Source organism: Malurus melanocephalus, unplaced genomic scaffold (assembly GCF_030028575.1).
Source record: "Malurus melanocephalus ecotype Western Australia unplaced genomic scaffold, MMel_1.1 scaffold_278, whole genome shotgun sequence".
In the NCBI taxonomy this organism is placed as follows: domain Eukaryota; kingdom Metazoa; phylum Chordata; class Aves; order Passeriformes; family Maluridae; genus Malurus; species Malurus melanocephalus.
Genome location: NW_026623510.1, coordinates 569659 through 589502, shown reverse-complemented (window position 1 = coordinate 589502; position 19844 = coordinate 569659). Strand labels below are relative to the sequence as shown.

The 19844-nt window shown below is 51.0% G+C and overlaps 1 protein-coding gene and 1 long non-coding RNA gene across 3 annotated transcripts in view; both read right to left on the bottom strand.

Moving 5' to 3' along the window:
* Window positions 1-2082: 2082 nt before the first annotated feature.
* CNGB1 (cyclic nucleotide gated channel subunit beta 1) overlaps window positions 2083-19844 on the bottom strand; it is a 27007-nt gene continuing 9245 nt past the window's right edge. Inside the window, exons 14-32 of the mRNA XM_057376380.1 lie at window positions 18501-18630; window positions 16831-17062; window positions 15410-15524; window positions 12904-12999; window positions 12339-12496; window positions 12006-12185; window positions 11194-11402; window positions 10284-10334; window positions 10084-10170; window positions 9668-9732; window positions 9122-9244; window positions 7883-8024; window positions 7505-7664; window positions 6792-6889; window positions 6622-6705; window positions 6182-6300; window positions 5377-5523; window positions 4247-4442; window positions 2083-2996 (exon numbers count right to left, since the gene is read on the bottom strand). Coding sequence (XP_057232363.1) covers window positions 2784-2996; window positions 4247-4442; window positions 5377-5523; window positions 6182-6300; window positions 6622-6705; window positions 6792-6889; window positions 7505-7664; window positions 7883-8024; window positions 9122-9244; window positions 9668-9732; window positions 10084-10170; window positions 10284-10334; window positions 11194-11402; window positions 12006-12185; window positions 12339-12496; window positions 12904-12999; window positions 15410-15524; window positions 16831-17062; window positions 18501-18630 — 2605 coding nt within the window. The 3' untranslated portion in view covers window positions 2083-2783. The remainder of the gene's footprint in view (window positions 2997-4246; window positions 4443-5376; window positions 5524-6181; window positions 6301-6621; window positions 6706-6791; window positions 6890-7504; window positions 7665-7882; window positions 8025-9121; window positions 9245-9667; window positions 9733-10083; window positions 10171-10283; window positions 10335-11193; window positions 11403-12005; window positions 12186-12338; window positions 12497-12903; window positions 13000-15409; window positions 15525-16830; window positions 17063-18500; window positions 18631-19844) is intronic.
* LOC130579507 (uncharacterized) lies at window positions 15326-19761 on the bottom strand. Of its 2 annotated transcripts, XR_008966016.1 has the most exons (5): window positions 19573-19761; window positions 18501-18630; window positions 18175-18217; window positions 16831-17100; window positions 15326-15524 (listed from the first exon to the last, which is right to left on the bottom strand). It is a non-coding gene; the product is annotated as an uncharacterized LOC130579507 (long non-coding RNA). The 2 variants fall into 2 exon arrangements; XR_008966015.1 differs by lacking the exon at window positions 15326-15524 and having other exon boundaries at window positions 16770-17100.

Below are 19844 nucleotides of genomic sequence, written 5' to 3'. Positions count from 1 at the left end.
CTGCCCGTCAAGATCCCCCAAGTACTGCATTAATATTATTAGAGGATCTCATATCAGATCGACCCAAGACTTCAGGACATGAAGTGGAATGAGTAAAAGCTAATAAGAAATGCAGTAAAGGTACATGGAGTGTTACCAAATCCATCAGGAGCGTTCCAAGGGCAGCAGGAGGAACGCCAGGTGATGAGTGCCCTCTGCAAGATATTTATTGGAACCAACGCAAAGGAAGCCCATTGCAAATACAGCAAAAATGAATGGAATTTAAAAGTTCAACAGAAAAAGGCCAATCCATGGCAACCCCCAAACCAAGAGGCACTAAAGTCTCCCTCCTCGTCATCTCTAAACAGTCCTGCAGAGCAAATAGAGCTGAGCTCAACTCCCCAGCCCAGCCTGCAAGCCTAGCCCTACCTTGACCTTAATTATTACCTGGAGAATAATCTCTCCAAAGGACTAAAGCCATAAACAGATCACAGAGAAGGATAATTTCAGATCTCCCCATGGTTCCAGAATTACCAYTTGTGTATCCATCACCATCTCATGCTGCACTTTGAAAAACTAAGATCTTCAAGCAATATTTGCTATTTAAGAATGTTCTTTTCTCTYCTATAGGTGATTAAAAACAAATTACAATTCTGCTCCCTGTATTATGTGACCTCTGAGCCTCTCAATTATTTATGGAGAAATCTGTGAATGCATGCAAGGATTTTCTGGCTCTGTCAGTGCATGAGTGGGGAAAAGGTTGGAAAACAGCTGGAATGTTSAAATGAATCCATTGCAAATGAATGGTAATCTACATGGTGTTTATTGTAGATACAGCGAATTATGAAAGCAATTACAGCCCACTATTTATTTAAATGCTTTTTCTAAACAATATTAAATCATAGCAGCAAATCAGAGCCTCGGTTTGGTTTTTGCACATTTCTTGGTTTGATTATATAAATATTTAAAAGGTGAAAAAAACCCCAACTTTTCACTCCCACCAAAATCCTCTAYCCAGCAGGAAACCACTTGCAAATGACTGAGGATAAGAAATATTCAGGAAGTTTAGGTGAGTGCAGGCTCTCCTCTGCAATGCAATGGCTCCAGACCCTCCTGCAGCATAGTGGAGCTCATTAAATTTGTTTAAAAGAAAGCAAGCCATTTTTAATTAATACTAGCATCTAKTCTGGCTTTTACTGCCACAGAAACCCATCTATTTTGTGAGAGAGGGGGGAAAAAAAATCAACAAAATGAGATCCCGAGGGAGGTGAAGAGCAGCCCTGATGGGAAGAGGAATCACCCAGGGGGTGACGCCACCGCTGCCACCCTTCMCTGAGAGCCAGACCTGTGGAACCTGCAGCACTGCTCACAGCGTTTGCTGAGCACTGAGCAGTCCCTGGGCCATGSTGATGGGGCTGCTCCCTGCAGCAAAACCTGCCCCAACATTTCCTCCAGAGATGGGACGTGGCTCCTCTCGATGGAGCCGCTGGGACAYGGCCAGCCAAAAACTCGAGGAGGATCTGCAACACCTCATTGAACACTGCCTCACCCACTGCTCCTCACCACCCCTCAGCTCACCAGCAGCTGGCTCTGCTTGGTGCTGGGTTTGAGGAAGGTGAGGAAGGGCCTGGTGGTGCTGGAAGATGATGGGACACCTTGAGCCATCCACCTTCCCCTCCAGCAGCCAGTTCCAGCACGGCTGGGAGAGTGACCTCACGAGTGCCCTGTTGCAGTGAGGAGCACCAGAATGGCCTCTCTCTGCATGGGAACTGTGGCCAGGAGCCAGCCAAGTGACCCCAGGGCTGGAAATTGGCTGCTGGAAGTGTGGGTGTCACCGAGGTGCAGCTGTGAGTGCAGGGGAGCACCCACATGGTTGTGCTCTCTTGTTGGCACAGGCACTGAGCTGACTCTGAAACAYTGCCTGGGAGAGGAGAGCACTCACTGCACTTCTCTTTCCCCTCCCAGCTGGGAACCAACTCAGCTTCTCCCTTCCTGCTCTCTGTTTGTCCCTCCCAGCACTGGCAGCACCGAAAGATCCCAAGGAAAGGGACTGGAAAAGGAACATCTCATCCAGGATTCTGCTTCTCTGTACTTGAAAGATGCTCACCAAATCTCTGCATAACAGCCCTGAGCCATGGAGAGCCCACCACCTTCCCAGCGTGGACAGCTGGCAAGAATTCCTCCCAGTGGCAAAGCCAAGGTGGTCTTGGCACCAYGCAGGGACCCTGGAGCATCTTGCAGTCTGGGCACTCAGGAACAGAGCTTGGCATTCTCATGACAGCCTGATTTGGCCTGTGAGCATAGTCCACATCCTTTTGGGATGAATCACTCCCCACTGCTGCTGTCAACCTTGAGCCCAACAGAGAAACCTCCTTGTTTTTTTTTTTTTTTTCCCTTGGTTGTTTGTAGCCAAGCAGTGACTCAGCTGTCAGAGGTGAATAACTCTTCACGCTTTGTCTGAACACTCATTAACCATCCAGAGCCATAAAAAGCTATTTTTCCATAGCTCTCCCTCCACGAGGCTGGATTTCAAAGCAAGAGGGTTGGTCTGAGATTTAGTGGGGAATTAATAAAGGTGCTCAATAGACCTGCAGAGTATAGAAACCTTGCATGGTTCTGGATCAAACGGCCCAGAAAAGGGTTTTATCAGCAGGGATTGAGGGTCTGGGCAGAAAAGGGAGGCAGATCCTACCCACAGCACRCAGCAAAGCCTACAGCCACTGCATGGGAATTATTAACAACAAAAATGTGCAACCCCAGGCGTTTGCCTGACTCCTACGCCTGCCCTGGGACCTGCTGCTGTTTCATTTCTCTTCTTCTGCTTCATCTTTCTCTGAAATCTCAGCAGCAAGGATTTCCTCATCTTCCTTTGCCGTGGAAATCACACGAATGGTGACGGAATGATCAGGAGATTCTGAGGATATTTCTTGTCCCAGGCGGGTCTGTGCTGTGTGGGAGGTGACAGGTGACCTCTGGTGCACTGGTGATTTTGGTGGGATCGGGCTGACACCAGAACCCTGCAATAAAAAATAAAAAAATAAAAGGCAAAATGAGCCTTAGCAGATCCTCACCCACTACCCCCAACATGGCAAAGCCAGGCAGGTTCTCTGTGCTTCCACCACAGGATYTCTGCACTGGGATGTCAGCTTGCTGCCAGAGATGTTCCCTGCACGAGGGGCAGCTGGGTTATATCCGAATGTTTTGAACAACACGCAGAGAGGAGCACAACAGAGCTTCCTCACCCTCCTGCACTCTCATTTTGCTCCTGAAGAATCTGGAGGGGCTGATCGTGGCCAGGCATGGCAGAAGTGCTGTTGTTGCCCCATCCTCCTTTAGAGAGGAGCCTTAGAAGCTGCCCCAAGGATGTGCCATGGAGAGGGATGTCAGCAGTTCCTGCTCACCCCTCAGAGGAGTTCATTCCCTACTGATGCACCCTTCAGCAGCTGGGCTTGTTTTCACTTCCATTCAGAGCCCTCAGTGCCCCTGTTCACTGCTGCAGTTAACTGGTTATGAATTAATGTAAAACACCACATTGTTTGAAGCCTCTTGTGCCCCTGAAGGTCTGCAGAAATGCWGCTCTGCTTGGCATCAGCCTGCTGTTTACCCAGCCCAAGGCCACCACACTCCCTATCAGCTCCTCTTTGCCCTCCCTCTGCACATCCAGATGTGATAAGTGTGCAGGGCTCCATGTGAGAACAGTAACAACAAGGTCTGCACACAGAGACGAGATTTTCCTTACAAGTTTAGTGGAAACAACTGGGAAAAAAAAAAGAAAAAAAATAAAAAAAGCACAGGGTGGTTTTTTTTTTCAGCTGCTCGTGACAAAAGGCAAGGGAGTTCATGAAGAGGTGGCAGGATGGCATTGCCTGCTGTGAGGACCTCTGGGGAAAGCTTTGAAATATTGACTGGGCTGTGAGTGCTGCGTGCCAGCATCACCCTCATCCCGCCAGCACATCCATTAATTATCTCTGCAGAATGCAAGGCACATTAATTTGTCTGTGGCTAYAGCCCAGCTAGAAATCATACTCAGGCTTAGCATAGGTAGGCAAAAAGTCAGTGTGGCAAAACAAAGCCCTGYGGGACCCTGGCACTGCCCCAAGGGCCTGTGTGAGATATTGGATCACCCCTTCCTGCCTGCCCACGCTTTGACAGACMCCAATGTCCCGAGCTCACTCCTTCAAGGCACTTTAACCACCCCAGAGCTGSTGGGGAGGGCAGACTGGGCATCAGGGAAGCAAAGGCAGATTGCCAGGCTCTCCGTGCTGACCTGTGCCTCCTGCACCGCCCTGAGCTCCCTCAGCCTCCAGCGCAGCCGCCCCAGGAGCCCTTTGCCCCTCGTTCTCCCTGTGGCAGCCAGGGCAGCCTTCAACAGCTTCGGGGTGTCGGCTTTTGGGGGGATGATCAGTGCTTCTCCACGGCCTCCTTTCTCCTCTTTGGGTTTGTTGTTGCTTTTCAGCATTTTCCTGCAGCACGGAAAAGGAGAGGTGATGTCAGTCTGGGAGCACGTTCCATTCGCTGGATTTTATAACGCAGACAAACCAAGCGATAAAAGGACGAGGTGTTTTGGGTTTGTTTTTTTTTAATGCCGTAGGGAGGACATAACAACAAATCAAGTAATGCTAACATCTGAAAGGAATCTTTTAACGGATTTTTTAAGGGCCACGCTCGTTGCCCAGCTCCACCCGCTTTTAACAGCGAAGGTTTTCAGCCGGAGCGTCCCAGCCCAGCCCTGTGAGCGGGGTGCCCTCTGCCGAGGGACAGCGGCTGCGGCGGGGCTGGGAGTGACCAGCGGGACTGGGAGCCATCGGCGGGGCTGGGGGCACAGTGCCAAAGCAGGAGCTTTCCAGGGCTCCACGCACAGACAGCACTCCCCCGAGATTCCCAAAGCTGAAACTCCCTCGAGACTCCCAAACCCAAAACACCCCCGAGATTCCCAAACCCAAAACTGCCCCAAGGCTCCCGAACCCAAAACTCCCCCGAGATTCCCAAACTCATCCCGAATCCAAAACACCCCCGAGAGTCCCAAATGCAAAACTGCCCCGAGATTCCCAAACCCGAAACACCCCTGAGATTCCAAAACCCAGAACAGCCCCAAGATTCCCAAACCCAAAACTCCCCCGAGATTCCCAAACCCGAAACTGCCCCGAGATTCCCAAACCCGAAACTGCCCTGAGATTCCCAAACCCAAAGCACCCCCGAGATTCCCAAACCCAAAACAGCMCCAAGATTCCCAAACCCAAAACTCCCCTGAGATTCCCGAACCCCAAACTCCCCCAAGACTCCCAAACCCAAAGCACCCCCGAGATTCCCAAACCCAAAACTCCCCTGAGATTCCCAAACCCAGGCTCTGCTGGCTTTAAACCCCCACAGGTCAGAAAGCCGCAATCTGACACGCACTTGGCCTTCTTACGCAGCAGCTTCTGAGACTCCGGGTAATGCACCAAAATCTCGTTCAAGTCCTTCTTCTCCAGGATGAAAAGGTTGGCGAAGCCGTGGGCCACCACGTTCGCTGTCCGGCGATTTCCCCCTCCYGCTGCCAGCAAGCTGGGAGAGAAAATGCAGGACATCAACACCTCTGTTCACAGCTCAGAGCTTCAAATCTCCTTTTACACATCTCCACCTCTCTCCTCCATGGGACTCAGAGTTTAATTTTCACTCCTGATGGAATTTATCGTGTACAGTTTTTAAAGAATGATAAAGGGAAACAGTGCATGGAGCACTACATAAAAAAATATAGGTTTGAAGGGTTAAATATTGCATTTTACACTATAAAAAATTGTGAGTTTGAAGGGTTAAGTATTGCATTTTACACCATAAAAAATTGTGAGTTTGAAGGGTTAAATATTGCATTTTACACCCAGTCTAGTGTCTGCAGTATTGCTGTGTTACTGACTGGTGCACAGCTTTCCATGCTCATGAAATGGGTGGATTAATGACTGTAAACTGTACTTGTGAAACATATTTCTTATCAATTTTCCCRTTCCTYCATCCATATACCTCTGTTTACCATYACCAGCTCCCCAGGCAGAAAAGAACATGATGACAAAACCAGCAGGAAAGCTGTAAGTTGTGTATCAGCTCCTGCCCAGTGTTCATGGCTCTCAATCACAAAGATTATTTGGGATGCAGCTGGTCCTTCCCCTTCCCCACCCTCCTCACCCACAGCTGTATTTCCCCAGCTCCCTGAAGATGCTTCACTCACCTGATTTCTCCAAAGACAGACCCAGCTTTCAGAGTCACCAGCACGGATTTGCCGTCGGGTCCCCCCAGCACCTGCACCTGTCCCGCCTGGATAATGTACATCTCACGGCCTATTTCTCCCTGCAGGGAAAAGAGCAGCTGGGTGGGATGCCCTCAYCACCACACTGCCCTTTCCAAACTCCCAAAATGTCCTGATGGCCCTCATTCCTGAGTATTCCCATCTAAGCATCCCAAAGGCTCCGACAGGAGGCTTTTCCCTGCTCTCCTGCTGTTCAGGGCTGCAGCAGAAGATCTCAGTCTTTGTACCAGACCAGCTGCAGTGTTTTGGATGTTTTTGCCCCAAATTCCCTCCCTGTGCAGCTTTTCACCAGGGTGGTGGCCAGGCTTGGCTTTCCCCAGTGCCCTGCACAGCCTGGCCGTGTCTCCCACACCTCTCATTACCTTCTTGCACACGAAGTCGTTGGGCAGGTACACCACCGATCTGAGCCGCTTCAGCATGTCAAAGATCATCTGTCTGTCACAGCCCTGAGCCCAAACAGAGCCAAAAGGTGCCAGCATTAGTCAGTGCTGGTGTGGCAGGCTGTGCCAGCCCGGGCTGTGCTCAGGGGTACCTGGAAAAGGGCCACTTTGCTGACGATGTTGTAGTTCACGTCGATGGCGATGTCCAGCCTCATCTTGTCCGGCAGCTGCACCAGCAGCTCTGACTCATCTGTGACACAAAGCAGAGAACAGAAGTGGCTGCTGCCAGCCCTGTATCCAAAAGTGTGTCTTTCATGTGAGGAAGAAGGCCAAGCTCTGGGTGGCAGAGGGCAGCAGCCAGCTCGCACAGAGGGGTCTCCTCCAGCCTTTGCGGGTCTGAATCTGAGCGATGATGGAAAACCATCCCCTGCATCATCCCTGCCCTGATGGCTCTCAGAAACATCACTGAGCCCAAGTCAGCAACCTTCTTGGCCAGGAGGGTGGGCACAGAGCTCCTGGTCCTGCCTGATGACCTGCTGGCAGGGTGAGCTGGTGACTTTGCTGCTGGACACGCTCTGGCCAGTGATGGACACTCATTGGCACTCACTGTCCTCTCCCCAGGGCACATGGGACACTGGACTCCGTGTGCTGTGGGTGATGTGGGGTCACCAACTGCTGTGTCCCAGTGGCATCCTGCAAACCTTCTAGGTCGGCAAACAAACCCCTACACTGAGGAGTAAAACAAGCCACCCCCACCCCCAAAGTGCAGAGCTGTTCAACAGTGACATTTCAGCTCTGCAAAGCACCCACAGTAAAACAGTAAAACATGAGACACGAGCATCGTCCCTGAGCAGCTGGAACTCACCTAGCATGCCTTGAGAGTGCCATGTGTACTCGTACCACGTCTTCACCCGCTTCTGAACAGTTTTGGGGATCCTGTAGAAGTTCATGTATTTGATGGTGCTGTCCATGCAGCTCCGATAATAAGTTTGCCCCGCAGTAGCAGCGCCGACCACGTCTCTCATCTGAGTGGAAGAAGTAAAGAGAACTTTTAGTTGCTGTCACTTATCCATCAGCAGGTTAAGCCAAGCCCTAACAGCATCTGCCAAATGCTTTTTGTCCTGCACCAATGCTGACCAGGTCTTCCCACGGGGAAAACAAACCTGGAGATGGAAACCTGTGGATCAGCTCCACCAAAACCATCCCCACCTGATGCTGGGAACACCCCCCGACTCCCACTCACCTGCCCTATCATGACAGAGAAAGCAAAGACGCCTGTGAAGTAGTTCAGCAGCTGGAAGACGATCTCAAAGAGTGTCTTGGGGTCTGGCAGGCCCCCGATGGTGATGAGGGTTTTCACTGCCCAGTAGTAGCAGCGGATGTAGCTGGGAGGAGAAGAGGAGGCAGCTCTGAAGGGGATTCTGGGATGAGGTGCCATAAACCTGCACATTATCTGCAGTATTTACACTTTTGGAAATCAGCAGGGGGAAAAAAGAACAACTGTGTTTGTGAGCAAATTGTTGGGATTTAGGAGATGTCAAGTGAATTCCTGACTCCCTGGTCTTGGGCATTCTTTGGGATGTTATGTTTACCCCTGGAGATAGATAAAGCTTCGTGTATCATATGAAATAACTCCAYAGCAGCAACATTAACACCCATGTGGGCATTCAGCTGGTGAGCCAAGGACTCTGCCTTGGCATCAATCATTGCAACACAGTGGGCATTCAACACGTTATTGCCATGGTGAGGGGAAGGGCTGGCCACTGTCCTCATCTCACACCAGGAATGAGGGTGCTGGCCACTGTCCCCATCTCCCACCCAGGAATGAGGGTGCTGGGCTGTCCCCATCTCACACCAGGAATGAGGGTGCTGGGCTGTCCCCATCTCACACCAGGAATGAGGGTGCTGGGCTGTCCCCATCTCACACCAGGAATGAGGGTGCTGGCCACTGTCCTCATCTCCCACCCAGGAATGAGGGTGCTGGACTGTCCCCATCTCACACCAGGAATGAGGGTGCTGGGCTGTCCCCATCTCACACCAGGAATGAGGGTGCTGGCCATTGTCCCCATCTCCCACCAGGAATGAGGGTGCTGGGCTGGTCCGAGGGGTCGGGCACAGGGCACAAGGACACGCAGGGTCACTCCTCCAGCCCCACCTGGCAGCAGATTAACACTGACAGAAACAGGACCTGCTTCAATCCTGCTTGGCCAGGCAGCATTCCCTTGCTTCCCAGCACCAGGATCTCACTTTTTCAGCCACTATTTATCACCCCTGCCCAGCTGCAGCCTCTTCACCTTGCAGCACTGTYTATTACTGCACACCCCATCCCTCCCATCCTTGTCATTCTCCCTGGCTCCACATTTCTCCTGGCACTCCCAACCCTTTTCTTCAGGGATTTTTTACAAATCCAGCTGCATCCCACCCTGCTCCAGCTCRTCACAGCAGGCTGTGCTGTGTGAGACCCCAGCCCCAGGGGTTGTACCTGTTTCCTTCCCCATCATAGACCCAGGTGGTGGAGCCCAGTCCTTCGTAGGCTGAGGCCCAGTAGTAGAGGCAGGAGTTGACGTGCAGGCTGTACAGTAAATAGGCAGTGGTGCGAATCACTCTGCAAAAAACCCAGGAGAGAGTGGGAAGGGGATGATGGGGCTGCTGGGGGAAGGTGTCAGTCCCCCCTGATCAATGGGATCCTTGAAACGATGACCCTACAGCTCCTGCCAGTGCAGGACTCACAGAGCACYCCAGCCCTGCTGCTGCTTTCTGCAGCTCCAGAAGTGACAGAAAAAACAGTTTATCTGCTGATGGCCCCTCTTCACTGCCAGCACCCTGTCCCTGTGGGTTGGAGAGAGGTGATCCTCCCATGCAGGCTTTGGGACTCCCCTGTCCACTGCATCAGCCAATGTTCGTGTCAGGCAGCCCAGGGACAGCAAGAAATAAATCAGAGACCCAGAACAAGTACAGAACCAAGTGAAAGTTCCTCCCCAGTGGCAAACAGCAATTCCACGCTCCCYCCTTCCCTCCTCCCCCTCACCTGTAGATGTATGCCTTGGTCAGGATGGCCTCCATGCGGTTGTTGAACTCGAAGAAGGCCATGTACTGGAGGAGAAGGAGAACTGCATGTTCCAGGGTCCCCTTTGGGAGAGTCAGCTCCCCATAAAACCCCTCTGCCCCTGTGTTCCCCTCCTGCAGCTCCTCTGCAGCGTGGGCTGCTACAGACAGCTTTTTTTTTCCATCTGTAAACATATCTCTACACAAATGTGAGTGTGGCTCAGGATTGAAATGAAGTGTTTGACCACCAGCCCTGCCAAGCTTTTGGGACAAAACTTCCCTCTGCTTTATAATGCTCTTGTCAGCATCAGTGTGACCAGGCACAGCTCAGCCCAGGCAGCACAGGGCTCTGCACATCCCTGGAGCTGCTGCTCTGCCCAGCTCTGAGCCCTGACCCACCTTCAGACAGCGAGGGAAGCGCAGCAGCGGGTTCACACCCACTTTGAAGTAGAAGAAATCCAGGGGCAGGAGGCACAGCACATCCATCTGAAATCCACACAGGGAGAAACCTCTGTGGGGRCCTGCAGGAGCACTGGGGTGGAGCTGCAACCCGCGGGGAGGATTAAACATTCGGAGGAATAAAGGGAATTATGACAAACCTTAAAGCGTTGTGATCGCAGGTAGTTCTCTTTCATGGCCTTTTTATCAGTCTAGGAACAGGAAGGAGAGAGAGAGGAATATTGATGATTGCTTAGAGAAAGGAAAGTCAGGGACAACATGGGCATGCTGGGCTTTCCTCCTCTGCACCACAACAGGGGAGATGCTCCCTTTGTGCCTGGAAAGGGGATCAGATCAAGAGGAGAAGCCCTGGCTCTGTGCCATCTTCCCATCCTACTTTGAGACACCCTGTGTTGATTTTGCATCCTAGAAAAAGCACAATGCAGTGCCAGAACCGCAAAACTCAGCATTTGCAGGAGAAACCTGCCTGTCTGAGCACCTACAGGGCCATGGGAAGGCTGTACCCTCAAGGTGTGGTTTCTTACAGCTTATTTAACTGGATATGGAAATGAAATCAAGGGCTTTCCTTTATCTCARGCATGTGATCTGTGTGTTCAGAATRCAGTTGTTAATGCATCCTGGYGTGCTGCTGGAAATTAACCCYGAGTTTGTTCCACCCATGCCCAGGGTTGGCAGAGTGCAGCTGTGCCAGGGCTGTCACTGAGAACCTCCCCACGGGCAGAGCCACCCCAGCAGCAGCCCAGGAACACCCCACACAGGCTCTAGATGGGATGGCACTGGTTTTATGGAGAAATATGGTGTGTTTGGCAGGCAAAGAGACTGCCTGCTTATCCACTCCACGCCAGCAGAGATRCTCATGGTGTCTCAAAGTGGACAGAGCCCTGCTGGCCGTGGCCAGGGTGGGAGAGCTTGGACAGCACRATGGGATGTCAGAGAGCAGCACCAGCCATGCCCAGGGTTGGCAGAGTGACAGGGGTGCCACTCAGGTGACAGGGATGGGAGGTGCCCTCAGCTGTCCCCAGGGTGGGGAGGCAGTCCCCTGCCACTCACGATGATGTCTCCACCCTGAACAAACTGCAGGCGGGTCTGAAAGACGAGGATGTCCAGCAGGTAAATGAGGTCGCACAGGTAATCCACCAGCAGCCAGTAGTGGATGTTTGCTGCAGTCTGGTAGGGGAAAGCCCAGCGCACTGGGATCAGCCAGCAGTTCCAGTTCCAGGCCATGACAACGAAGAACAGCCACAGCACGTACATCAGATCTGCACAGAGGGAATAGCACTATGATCAGACAGGCAGATGTTTCTCCTCTGTGTGAATCCCCTATCAAAGGGGATTTCATCCCCTGCCTGCCCTGAGCACAACAGGAAACCTGCAGGAAGGCTCTTGGTGACAGTGTTTAACTGCAGATGAGCTGGACTCTAGCTCAGAGTGAGCACAACTGCTCAAAGAGCACACCAAGATTTATCAGAAAGCTTCTTCTAACTCTGCTCCTTCAGATATATTTGCTTTTGTTTGTTCCCACAACACCAACAGCCATGCTGAACTGATGGCTGGCTGCCTGAGCCCAGGGGCTTCCAAAGGACTGAGAAATATGAAAGGGTGGCCAAAAAGCAGCAGATTTTTCTTTTGTGATTTTAAATATTTTTTTCGGGTATCCACAGCACAGGGAAAGCAGAATGCCTAGTCACACTCCTGACACCCACAGCTGGAAATATTTAGGAAAGCCTGTACTTTGGAAGGGAATATAAAATTCTGGGCTTTGGTGAAAACTAAATTGTTTCTTGCTTAGTTCTCCTCTCCTCCTCACCCCCTCTCCCCAGCTTGCCCCCAGCCCAGGCACGAGGCCAGGCTCCATCACTCACTGGTCAGGGGGTCGATGCTGCTGGGGAACCGGGAGTTTTTCAGGCGGTCCAGCCAGGGCCGGTGCTTGAACGTGCAGCACAGCATCTCACAGTAATGCTCATCCCCCGAAGGCTTGTCCCCCTCCAGCTCCCCTCCTGGGGCAGGCACCGGTGCTGCTGCCAGTGCTGGCTTGGTGGGAGCTGGGAGAGACCACACAGTTATTTTAAAGGACAGAAAAATCTTACTGCAGTTTGGTTGAAGGTTTTTAAGCTGTTAATAAAGCAGCTGTCTCCCAGAAAACACAGCATTGGTAGGGACCCACCAGGGAAACACTCCCAGCCCCCTGAACTCACATGCCACGGGGCTCTCCTCRTCTGAGGTGACATCGGGGTCAATCAGCTTCTCCTTCACCTTCTCTGTCCTCTCCTTGAAGAGCCTCACCAGCTCCTGCAGCCGTGCRTTGACCATGGCACTGCTCAGGCTGGTGGCCGAGTCCATGCACTCAGACAGGCTGTGGGGAGAACAGAGGGAGTTTCGTGCAGCTGGGAAAGCCCAGGGCAGGTTCAYGGGATCACAGAATCCTGGAGTGGTTTGGGTTGGAAGGCACCTTAAAGCTCAYCTCATTCCAAACCCCTGCYGTGGGAGGGACGCCTTCCTTTAGATMAGRTTGCTCCAAGCCCCATCCAACCTGGCCTTGAACCATGACCCAATCACGGCCCATTCTTTAACCCACAGCTCCTGAATTAGGATTTACCTGTTATTATTTGGGTATTGTGTAATGAGAAGAGCACAAAATGGCATGGTTCCCACTCCTTTGGTATCCCAGCACTTCCAGGATTTTTGCCATTCCCCCCAAGCCCCAGTTTGTGAATCCCTGGCAGTTTGGCTGATCCCGAGTCCCTGGGTCCCTTTACTCACCTTTCCCTCTGCTCCTCACTCCAGCCCAGCACTCGGGAGGGGCTCTGGCTCTGCAGCCCCTTGTCCAGAYCATCCTCCAAGAGCAGCCGCTTCCTCCTGCAGGCACAAACACAGTGACACAGGCTCAGCTTCTTTCCCATCTTCAGCTGACTCCTCTCCCTCCTCCTTCCCTTCCTTCCCCTTCTCCTGCTAGGGCCAGTTTCCCCTAATTTTGGACATTGCCTGGAGTAAAACAGGAATGACCGCCCCACTCCTTTGCTGCAAAGCGCTGTTCCTCCCTGGGCACTCCACGGTGCCTCCTGACCCATTTTTGCAGCCCAATTTGGGTACCTGGCAAGATGTAGGGAGGGCAGGCATCACCCTGTGCTTGTCCCCAGTGCCACAGTGTCACATCACTGCACTTCAAAAGGCAGGTGAGTAAAGTTGTGTCCACCAGCTGGTGGCTCCCTTTGGCACAGACAGGATCCTCAGATGAATGAATTCCTTACACGTGGGCAAGCGAGGTGTGAGAAGGGAAGCTGGATATGAAGGTGGCAGTCCCAGCAAAAATCTGGGCTGGTTTGCAAACCTGCAGCCGAGCCCAGAATTGTAACTGTGRTGAAGAAATGGTCTCCTGCCACCACAACTGGCCATGGCACAAAGTGTCTCGGTGCTGTGTGTGGAGCAGGAGCAAGCAGGATGCTGAGGGAGGTAATTCTGCCATCACAAATCTCCCAAAGAAAGCCAAATGCATGAACCCACCACCTTCAGCCTCGCTGGCTCTCAGGTGTGTCCWGCTGAGAGGTGGAGCAGGTGAAAAAGGCTGATGGACCTTCATTTCCCAAGTGCAGGGGTGGAGTGAAACCACCAAAACCCCTTTTAAAGCGCTCTCAAACGTGGATGGAGGGGCTCCCAAAACCATCAGTTTGGAGAAACAGTCGTGCCAARGTCTGGATTGTGTTAGGACAGCATCCATTGCCTCTCACCAGTCTCCAGTGCCCTTCCCTGTCCCCTCAGGGCCCCACTGGCCTGTCCTTGTCCCTGAGCAGATGCTGCTCTGGCAGCCCCTGGCTCTGTCCRGGGTCCCTGCAGCACCAGCCCACATTCCCCATTCCTGGAGGCCCTGGCTCAGCCTGAACATCACTCTGGCTCAGACTGAGCATCACTCTGGCTCTGTCACCCTTGGGATGCTGCAGGCAGAGGCCATGGGCACTAGGACATGTGGGTCCCTGCCCAATGGCACCAGCCATGGCACCCCGGTGTTTATGGGCAGCAGTTTGTTCCCAGGCTCATTTCAATGAGTCTTTTATGACCCTGCCCAAACCATGTTAACTCGAATCCAGACCCATGCAGGAAATAACTCCAGGCTAGAGTGGCCAGTAGAAGGGACTTAGGGATAACTGCTCAATGCAGTTTTGTCCCATTCCTCTGGAGACACSAGCAGGAGATGAGCATTTTCCTTCTGGTTCACAATAATTAAATTCTATTTCTTTCTGTAGGAGAACAGAAGTTCCTTGCTTTTTAAAACACCCAGSTCTACCAAAGGACCTCCTCCAGGTGTTGTTTTGAGACAGTCCTGGAGACCCAGCAGAAAGGTTTATATGCTCACAGTCTAATTGCAAATATGATTAATGCTGTCAGTATTTTCACTGCATGTATTTCACGTGAAGCCTTGGGCTCTGCTTTCCCAATTTAAACAGCTCTTCAACAGACTGCATTGTGGACATTTTTACCAYTTTATTTGCTCCTTCAGGAGCTTGTTTACTAAAAGATCCACGCTATTAAGTGAAAATGACTACAGCCTGGTTTTCAGCACAGAAAAAAACACACTTTAGTTTTCATTTTTAATCCTCTGCAAGTGTGAGCCTCAAGAAAAACCTAATGCTACAACAGAAAAAAATCCATCAGCTTCCTCCAGCCTAAATTTTAAAGTTGAGTTTTAGTCCTCCCTCTCTCTGAACAGAATCACTGAATGATCTGGRTTGGAAGGGACCTCAAAAGACCATTAAGTCCAGCTCCTTCCARCTAGACCAGGTTGCTCAAAGCCYATCCARCCTGGCCTTGAACACTTWGAGGGATGGAGCTTCCACCACTCCTCTGCAAGCACAAACCCAGGGAGGAGATGCTGCAAAGCTTTGCAGCAAAAATGTGAGAAGAAAATTGTTTATTGTTGTGATGAAGGCCCACAGCCAGCACATAGACCCCCTGACTTCTGAATTTGGGACAGAGACATGTGGATAATAAACAAARGGGATTTGACCATGGCCTGGGGATCAAGCCCATCTCCAGAAGGACACACAGAAAGGGCTGTCCCTGGCCCCAAAAAAGCTTTAAACAAAATGTAACAATTTCATTTAAAAATGCAAACAAGAGGCAAGACTTTCGCCATCTCCTCTGCTGTGGCCCGGGCTGACACCCTCTGCACACACATCACTGGCCAAATCTGCTGGAAAAATGGGTTGTTCCACATGGTTTTTGAAATGTCCCTGTCCTGGTACCCTCTGGGGAGGGTGGGGCAGAGCCATACCTGGGGGATGCTGCGCCAGGCACCGCCAGCAGGTCGGGCACTGCCAAAGGGGCACCGCGCTCCTCCGCAGCGCCTGCGCTGTCCACATCCTCCATCTCCACCGTGGGGTGACCTCCTGCTCCATGGAAGGACAACAATGCCATGTGAGGGGGGAGCAGGGCCCTATCTGTGACCAGGATGGCTCCCCAGACCCCATGGCTGCCACAGAGCCGCCCTCAGCGTGGTGGAAGGGCTCTCCTTCTCCCTCCGTTCCCTTCTTGCCTGGCTCTCCTTTCTCCTAAGCATTTGGAGAAATTATTTATCTTTTTTTTGCCTGATTTTTAGCACTCTAAGAACTGCCATCTGCTTCCCTTCTGCTTGCCCAGCTTGCAGCAATTGAAGCTGCTCCATCTGAGTGTTGGGTTCCCGTGGTTTGGAAAACAACGGAGATCAGGATTCCCAGCTGCAGGTGCTGTGCAGGAACCCAGGATTTCCAGGAGCAAACCTGCCTCCCAGGGTGCAGAAATTCTCCTGGTTCTTCTGAATGGAAGCATATGGATCATGACAGCTCTGACTCACACAATGTTTGCTTTTCATGCAGAATAAGGCACWATTTAAATAAGCATTCATGGCTTCTTCCTTTTGCAGAGATAATAACTGCTTCCTGCCACAGGTAGGGTTAGGAGCAGGAAGGCTGGATGTTTACAATGGGTAAAGAAAGATGCCAGTTGTCCAWAGGAGAAATTTGGCCAGACCCCACAGTGGCTTGTTTGAGTAGTGTGGTCACTYTGCTCAGCTGTTTAACAAAATACAATGAATTCCTGCAGGATTTCTTCTGCGGGAGGTTTTCACACTTCTGAAAGACCCCATGCACCCCCTCCTCCTTCACGCTGATGTGGAACTAGTGGATCAGAGTGTGGCTTGATTAAATCCCTGAGAAAAGGCCTGTTTGGGTTGCAAAGTTAAAATCCTGTYGCATGTGAGGAAAAGCAGCAGAATTGGGCTTGCTGGTTAAAAACAAAGCAAAGCAAAGCTGCAGAAAAGGCAGAAAGCCATGGACAGCAAACCTCCACCATCCTYTCCTCTTGGAATGAGCAGGCTGCACAAATGCTGGAGAGAAAAGAGTGTGTGTGGTGATATTGCACCCTCTGCCTGCAGGTCCTTCAGGAGCGCTTTTCTGAGCTCTAAATGCACAGCATTTGCAAACACTCTCTAGGCTCAGCTAACAAGGCACATAGTGGTGAGGCAGAAGCAGAAAAACACATGGATTTTGTTCCCCAGCCTCTGTGCTGCAACAGGAAGCGTGCTTTTATTTTTTTTTTAATTCTTTCCCCCCCAAAAAAGCAACAAAAAAAAGCAACAAAAAAAAAAGCAACTACTCCAGGAATCCCCCCACCCCTCCGACTACGCGAGGCCATCGTCAAAGCCAACACTTCTAATACCTAGTGGGGATTGCTCCTCAGTGCAAAAATTGGGGTTGACAACTCCAGCCTTTGGCTTGCAGGTGACAGGGACGGGGGTGGAGCGGGTGGCAGCGGTGGCTCGGTAGCTGGGGACATTGGGGAGCTGCTCTAGAGCACCGGGAGGGGACGGGTCCCCGCCAGCCAGCGGCTTGTCATGCACCAGCCRGTCGAGCTCGACGTCCCGGGCCCGCCTGGCCATGCTGAGAGCAGCCTGCAAGGTGCTTCAAGCAAAGGACAAGGCATCTGAAGCTGCAATAAAACACAGAGTGGTGTGAGACATGTGTGACATGGGGTGGGTGTGTCGCGGCAGGACTGCGGGGCTGCAGGTGCTCACCGGGGTGGGGAGCAGTGATGGGCACAGTGAAAAAAAAAACCGCGTGTTTTTCATGGAGTTGTGGGGTGTTAAGGGGTGGAAGGGACCTTACAGATCGTATTCCATGGGCAGGGACATCTCCTATTTGGCCTTATCCCCCGCTAGGGGCCATAAGCACTACCAGGGTTGGGGCATTCCTGCAAAGCAGGGATTTGGGATCATGAGAAGAATTTTAAGACAGCTAAATGTAAGAAAATCTTTGTTCTATTATTTTTAATAATTTTCCCCCTTGATTTTTTTTTAAATTATGCTCCCTTCAAATGCTATTACAATATCTCACTGTAATGCTATTACAGTATCTCGCCCCCCTCACCGTGAAGAATTTCTTCCTAATAATCTAACCCAGATTCCCCCTTTTTCACTTTGTACCCATTACTCTTTGTCCCATCACTACAGTTCCTGACAAATTAACATTTTCTAGCATCACTGCCCCTCTGCAAGGGCTACATGACAGAGAATCTCAGGGATCAGGGCAAACCACTCCCTGTGAAACTTCCCAGTGTCAGTGGAGTTATGCCAGGACCTGCCTTTGCTCRCTCAGGCTGCAATGGGAACTCACCMCCTCATTTTCCTCACCAGCCCATTGCTTCCTAAAAGGTCATAYTAAAATGTGCTGTGTGCCACTGGTTATTTCCCAAATGGAGAAAAGTGGTAGAGAAAATACCTTTTACCGCTGCACGCTCTCCAGCTGAAGGAGCAACTCTTATTTCACATCGGGGATTGCTTAATCAACAGAACTCAGGGCTGTGCCTTCAGAGCCAGCTCCAGACAATGCCAATGTTGCCATTGTGCTGTGCTCACAGGGTGCTTTACCCCAGTGAAAAGCCCTGAGTGCCCAAGCAGGCCCAGAAAACTCGGCTGCCTGCTCCCTGACAGCAGGAAAGGAGCAGCTGGATTCTCCCCCCACCAGGCATCACCCCTGCTTGGCATCACACTGCCACAGTTATTACCTTCAGCATTGGTTTCAGCAGCTTCAGCTGTCTCCTCTTCCACCTTCAAAATGAAAAAAAAAAGCAATTTTAAGAAAAAAAAGCCCTGCTTTGTCAGTAAAAGAGCAGATTTTGCAGCTTGGCTGGATGCCCCATGTGCCCCTGACTCGGCAGACTCTCAGCTCATGTTCACTGCCCTCCCTCCATCCACTGCTCCTGCTGCTGGCCCAGCTCCAGGGATGGGATATCTCAGTGGGATCCCCTGGGAGAAGCTCTGAGCCCCCAACACTCACTGGGCAGCGAGAGCTCATTGCAGAGCCGAGCCCAGGTAGGGAGTGATGCCATACCTGGACAGCAGCACCTTCCAGATTACTTATCTCAACTTCTTCCAGCTGCTCGACCCCGAGGGCCTCCTCAGCCAGGCAGGCTTCATCCACACCTTTATCAGCAGGGAGGCAAGGTGGCTGCAGCAGGGGTCTGGAGGGGAGAGAAAAAATACTGCAAAAATTACCAGGCATCAATAAAGCAGGGCATTGCATGTGCACAAACRAAAATTACAGCTGGAGAAGGATCCAGGCAGAATGTTTCTCCCCCTGTGCATAATCATTTCTCATATAATTAAAATTGGACAAATAAAAAGCCGAAGCTTAATTTCCAGGCAAGGCTTTCCCACAAGCACTATTCACATCTCACGTTTGCCTGTGCAAGACACCAGCAGGACACATAATTCCTTCAGCAGCAAGCACAGACCTCAGCTCCACCATTCTGGCAAAGAGGCTCTCAAGATTGGTTTTATTGCTTTAAGATAACTTCATAATTGAAACAAAAAAGCACCTCGCATGTTGCTCTGTGCACTTATCTCTTGATTTGCTCCTTCCTGCCAAGAAATGCAAAGCAGGGATTTGGGATAATGAAAATAATTTTAAGAAAGCTAAAKGCATGAAAATCTTTGTTCTATTATTTTTAATAATTTTTCATCTTSATTTTTTTAAATGCTATTACAAATCTTTCCATCCTAAACCAGAAAACCTGTTGGTCTCTCTCTCTCTTTCCAATAAACAACCACACTGAAAGATGGAGTCACATCTCATTCACCCCACAATTGAAACTCAAATTTCTATAATGAAGCTCCAGGAACAGATTTTGATGAAGCACAAACATATGGGTTTGAAATTCAGTAATCATGTGTTTTCAGCTTCTTCCTGAAAATCTAGCTACTTTAGAGGAATTAGCAGAGAATAATATTGTAGTACTAGGTAATAAATCCCTAAATGTTTATCTCATGTGAAATCGGAGCAAACTACTAAATTAAGCAGAAAAACGTCTCTCAACACCATCCAGACCAAAGTCACCACCTGCCACAGCTGWCAAGAACTCGGCTATTTTCTACAACAGGAAAAAACGTAAAATTGCACCTACTTGTATGAAGCAGCATTTGCAGACACAACACATAATCCTGCCTTTACATTCAGCTYTGTATCACTCAAAATAATGCCGAGTGGCCGGAGTGAATGGTCACGGTTTGAACAGCACGGACCATCATCTCCCGAAGCGGTTGCTATGGGCGGCCGCGATGGAGACGGAGCCCGTGTCACCAGAGACACTCGCCCGTCACCAGAGACACTCGCCCGTCACCAGAGACACTCGCCCGTCACCAGAGACACTCGCCCGTCAGCAGGAGACACTCGCCC